The 5,084-nt window shown below is 33.5% G+C and overlaps 1 protein-coding gene across 1 annotated transcript; it reads left to right on the forward strand.

The window, feature by feature from the left end:
- The first annotated feature begins 305 nt into the window (after nucleotides 1-305).
- LOC141457091 (uncharacterized) lies at nucleotides 306-887 on the forward strand. The gene has a single exon (XM_074133608.1). The coding sequence runs from the start codon at nucleotides 306-308 to the stop codon at nucleotides 885-887; it is 582 nt and encodes a 193-aa protein (XP_073989709.1).
- Nucleotides 888-5,084: the final 4,197 nt, after the last annotated feature.

A 5,084-nucleotide genomic window follows, 5' to 3' on the forward strand; every position in this document is an offset into this window, starting at 1 on the left:
ACGTGTTCTGAATTCAGCCAATCTTTAGGGCGGTAGTTTTTGTTTCTTCTTTCAATTATTTAAATTTTTGTTATTCATCCACTAAGTGAAATATATTAGCTGTGTTTCAGTAAGTTAATTTTGTCATTGTTAGATAAAAATTTAATTTAAATAACCCGAAAACATTTATCTCATACATTTATACAATGTCCACTGTAAGAGATATTTAAGAAAGCTCTAAATTTATCTGTTCAAAACGACCCTAATTTAGAATTTTTAAATGTAATAAATGATATTACTGTAATATGTTTCAAATTCATAGGTTGATGGTTGTAAGGTCAGATGGTGGAAAACAATTTGATTCAAGAGAATTTAGAAGATTTGCAGAGGAATGGAGCTTTGAACACCGATGCTCTAGCCCGACCAATGCTCAGTCAAACGGAATGGTAGAAAGGCACATTCAAACAATAAAGAAAATGATGAAGAAGGCGAGCGAAGACAAAAAAGAGATGGAACTATGTCTATTAGAATATAGAAACACACCAATTAGTGAGGAATTACCGTCACCGGCAGAGATACTATTTGGACGTAAAGTTAGGGGGCTTTTGCCCTACAATCCTATAAATAGGAACTTCGAAGAAATCAGAGAAGCTCTTAAGAAGAGGCATGAGATGCAGAAGGTTTACTATAACAGAGGGAAGAAGGAGTTACCAATGTTACAGGAGGGTGAAGAGGTGATGGTACAGAGGGAAGGAAGATGGGAGCCAGGCAAAGTAAAAGGAAACCATGGGGATAGGAAGAAATCTTACGATGTAAAGATGAATAAGGGAGGAGAACTATGGCGAAATAGACGATTCATAAGAAAGGTTAAAAAGCCAGAAAAATATAAAGACTACGATTGTTCTTAACTTTAAAGTAGCGAATTAAAAGAGGGAGCTGTAAGGGATCGAAGTTGAGTTATCAATGTTTTAGATAGGGTAACATATGTTTTAATAGCAGTATTGTATTATGATTATTGTTGATGGTAATTGCAATAAAAGTTGTTTTCTAAAATAAGAAAGTATTCATTGACAACAGGTATAAATCTTTGTACAAAAGTAAATAAATAAATAAAATATCAGCTGTGTTTTTCTGTTAAATATTTTGAGTTAGTCAGAGACAGATGTTTAGTGAAGGAACCATTTCTGACAAAGCAAGTTACTAATGAACATTATTACTTCGTTTGATATTCTTAAATATTGGAATCAGAATGTAGCAGAAATTGGTGCGTTCCATCAGTTTTGATTGTCACTGGGCGAAGCATGGCCGGGCACAAAAGTGATAATTGCTTCTTTTACTGGTAATCAGATGAGATCACTGTCCCCTTTTCAAGCCTAATTCCAAAACAGCATCTAGGCCTTGGGAAGGAACTAAAGGCAGGTTTCCTTGTACTTTTTCTAGTTAATACCCAGAAAAAAAAAGTTTCTTTGAAAGAGGACATCGCAGATATCTTAGCAAACAGCTAAGTTTGGAAACTCCGAGCGAAGTAGCTTCTTGCCAGTACTAAACCGTTCTGGAATTAATTACTCTAAGCTAGTTGCTCTTTTACTTGAAGAAAGAAAATCACCAGGCTGCTAGAACGTTTTAACCGCCAGCTAGAAGTATCGTAGAGAAGTAAGGAAAGACGAGAATTAAGAAATTTATTAAAATATGAAACATTATTGTAATAATAAGATACAAGAAAAAAGAAAGCATCAGTTCCTAAGGAAGGCTTCCTACAAATGCTACACTTCAGCAAAATTTAGGTTGTACAAAACTTCATTAGGGTGAAGGGACCAGTAATTGACTGGGCACCAGTAATTGACATACCAGAAATAAACTGGTACTATAAGGGATATGAGCCGTTTTTAGTGGTGATTCTTTCAATTTCGTTATTGAGAAGCCTTTGGGCAGCAGTTCCAGAAAAATATTAATTATTGGAAGGTTCCTTGGTATCAGTGGAAGGTTATTTGTGTTAAAAGTTCAAAATCAAGGGAAAAACAAGCCGTTGCTAAGGAGGATTGATAAGAAAATAATTTTTCTTTTTACTTATTTTTCGTTTATTTGTTCATATATTCGTGTGGTTATCAATGTTCTGTTATAATTAGTATTACTTGTAGATTTCATTTATGTAGTTTTTTTTTTTAATTATAAGAAGCATTGAGGATTAAAATGAGGCTGTCAATCACTGGTCCTTGAAACGGCAATCTGCCCAGTAATTGACATGTATGTCAATTACTAGTCCTACAGCTTTTTTGTTTGAGACCAGTGATTGACTTCCTGGGAAAATGATAAGATAGGTTGGTAAATTTTATTATAATTAAAAATTCAATCATTGTAAAATAAAATCATTGATAAAAATCGGCAACATAAAATAAATAGTAAAACTTCCAACAAAATATGTTTAAATTAATGAATTTGCAAATGTACGCCTTATTTCAAGAGGGCATGCAGAATGATTATTCTGTAGAGAACAATGTATGAACAACAAACTGGAATAGTCGTGATCGCCGAACAGCTTCCGAGGCCTACGTGCCTAATAAAAACGACGCCCACTTATCGGAGTTGGAAAATCTCTCATTCTCCCTCAGTTTTGGGTCCTAGCCACATGGCAAAGAAGAAAGGGAGGAAATGGCTAAACCATAGAATTCCATCAAAGAAAACGGCCAGAGGGAAAATGAAGCTCCCTCAAGAGAAGTACCAGGTGCGAAATCAAACATACGTGGAGAGTTGGTGACTTTGTGATGTTTGTGATGTTACCGATAGGACAGTTGTGTAAGGGTTGATCGTCAAAAGCTGCATAAAAAAGGGTAAGGTTGAAAAAATATTAGATTATTTAGGTTTGCCTATTTAAAAACTGATTGTAATTAATTATGAATAAGACTAATTTTTGTTATAAATCCAATTGAAAAAGTGATTTAGGTGATTTAAGTGATTTATTTAGATTTAAAAGTGATTTTGAATGCATATCTTATGTCGTTTCATGAATATATTTGTATGTCAATTACTGGTCCCACTCCATGTCAAACACTGGTCCCACCGAAAATTCGGTATGTCAATTACTGGGTCATTGACATACTTCCAAAAAAAATCATTTTTGGTTGACATAAAGATCGAATTTACTGCTTTTAAAATATTAATAAAATAAAATACATCCTACTGGAGCGGTACAATTTTATAACCTACACCTGGAGCAAAAATAACGGAAGTTATTCTATCTTAAACTCGAATTTTTTCTTAAGCAGTCAATTACTGGTCCCTTCACCCTATGTTGATAATAATTAAATATGTCCCAAATTTTGGGAATAAAGAAGATTTTGTAAGTTAAAAACGTGAGAATAGTACCAAAAGATAGTGATGTGAGAGATCACATTAGATTCATTTTTTGTAGGTCCCCCACACTTGCTTCTTATTGTGTTATTCAATTTTTGTCTAGAATCAACACACCTTATTTAATTGCGAAAACAATTTAGATGCTAAAATTCCAGATTTAATTACAAAATGGAACAATCAATGCCCTTTCAGTGGATATTGAAAGAGTGTTCCACTCTGGATATAACACTTATCTATTAGAAATATTAGCAACTTGGGACTTATTGAAAAAATATCTGGGTTATAGAACTGCAATTGACAAACTTCGAGTAAGTGAGTCACTTGAGACTGGCAAGTGACAAATCTATTAGAATATGGTACAGCAATGGTGGATACCATGCTATTGATGCTCTAGCATTATTGTACACTCTGTAATTTAAATGCCAATGAAAAACTGGAACACTTTGCCCTCTACTCTCCAATTAGAAATCATTACATAAAACAGTATGTGACAAATTATGAAAGCAATAGCCAAACTTTAATTAACTTGTTGGCCATTACCTCTGAAGAACAATTAAGTAAACTTTATTACTATGTTACTAGCGCTCTAAAGCTTAGAGCATTTGTAATAAATGAGTAAATAATAACAGGTATGAAATTTGATCGGTACTCATAAATACGTAAGTTATCATTAAACGTAATATATATAATTAAAAATATATTTATGATAATCATTATATATTACATATTAAATTGATGGACTAAGTACAATTATCTAGTTAAATTATTTTTATTATAAATATGTTCTATTCTTTTAAAAGTAAAAGTAAAGTAATCGCCTATTTTTTCTGGCGGGGTTTAACGTCCAACTACCAATTAGGTGTCGTGGACGGAGGCGACTAGCAAACATACTTTACCGTAAATTTCTTTTATTAACCATTAAATAAAATCCAAGGCCTAAGACCGGGAATCGAACCCAGTACCACAATGCATATTAGCTTTGTAGACGCCACGGTAGCCGAGCGGTTAGAAGTTTTGCTTAGGATATTTACTTAGGAAGGATCTCGGCCATTTGAAGGTCAGTGTAGTTCTCAGATCGAATGATTGATCAAAGAACTTTAAGAGGTTTAGGATAAGATTTTTTGGAGACTCAAGTCCCTCGTGTTTTTGCGACCCTAACAAATATGATAACAATAGTTTTTATAAGGGAAGGGATTAGCAATGAGGTTAGCATACTGGACTCCCACGCGGAGGTCCCGGGTTCGAATCCAGCAGCTGACCCTTAGATTTTCTCTTCCTAGGAGCTTCTTACAGCTCACTGTCCGGTGATGGACAGTGTTGTCTGTAACGAGAGAACACTGTCCGGAGGCCGCCAGTGCACTGAAAAAAGCTCCGAGCGCTAATAACCTCAGCTGTTGATGCGCTAAAAAAAAAAAAAAAAAAAATAGTTTTTATAAACATTATTTTGAAATTGTAACAAAACTACAATAATTAACAAATTAAATTCCTCACAATTAAATGATATATATATTAAATTATTTATTGGAAATAATTATATTCTATTAATGATAATATTCATTTAAATAGTTAATATACGTTAACAAAATCCACCCAACTTTTCAGAATGTTGGTGACTCAGCAAATTATTGGGAGAGTATAAAAATATCTGTCAAGTAAGATTACTTTTGGTTTAGGTTAAATAAACTGAGGCTTAAATATCGATTATGGCCCTACTTCGTCAGGATCTGATGTATGGGGGTTCTTTATTAATAAAA

This window comes from Rhodnius prolixus, unplaced genomic scaffold (assembly GCF_049639745.1).
Source record: "Rhodnius prolixus isolate KJV_2025 unplaced genomic scaffold, Rpr scaffold_10, whole genome shotgun sequence".
Classification (NCBI taxonomy): Eukaryota; Metazoa; Arthropoda; class Insecta; order Hemiptera; family Reduviidae; genus Rhodnius; species Rhodnius prolixus.

What these genes read in the sequence shown, in the direction of transcription:
- LOC141457091 (XM_074133608.1), top strand. Translation starts at nt 306, where the DNA reads ATGGTTGTAAGGTCAGATGGTGGAAAACAATTTGATTCAAGAGAATTT.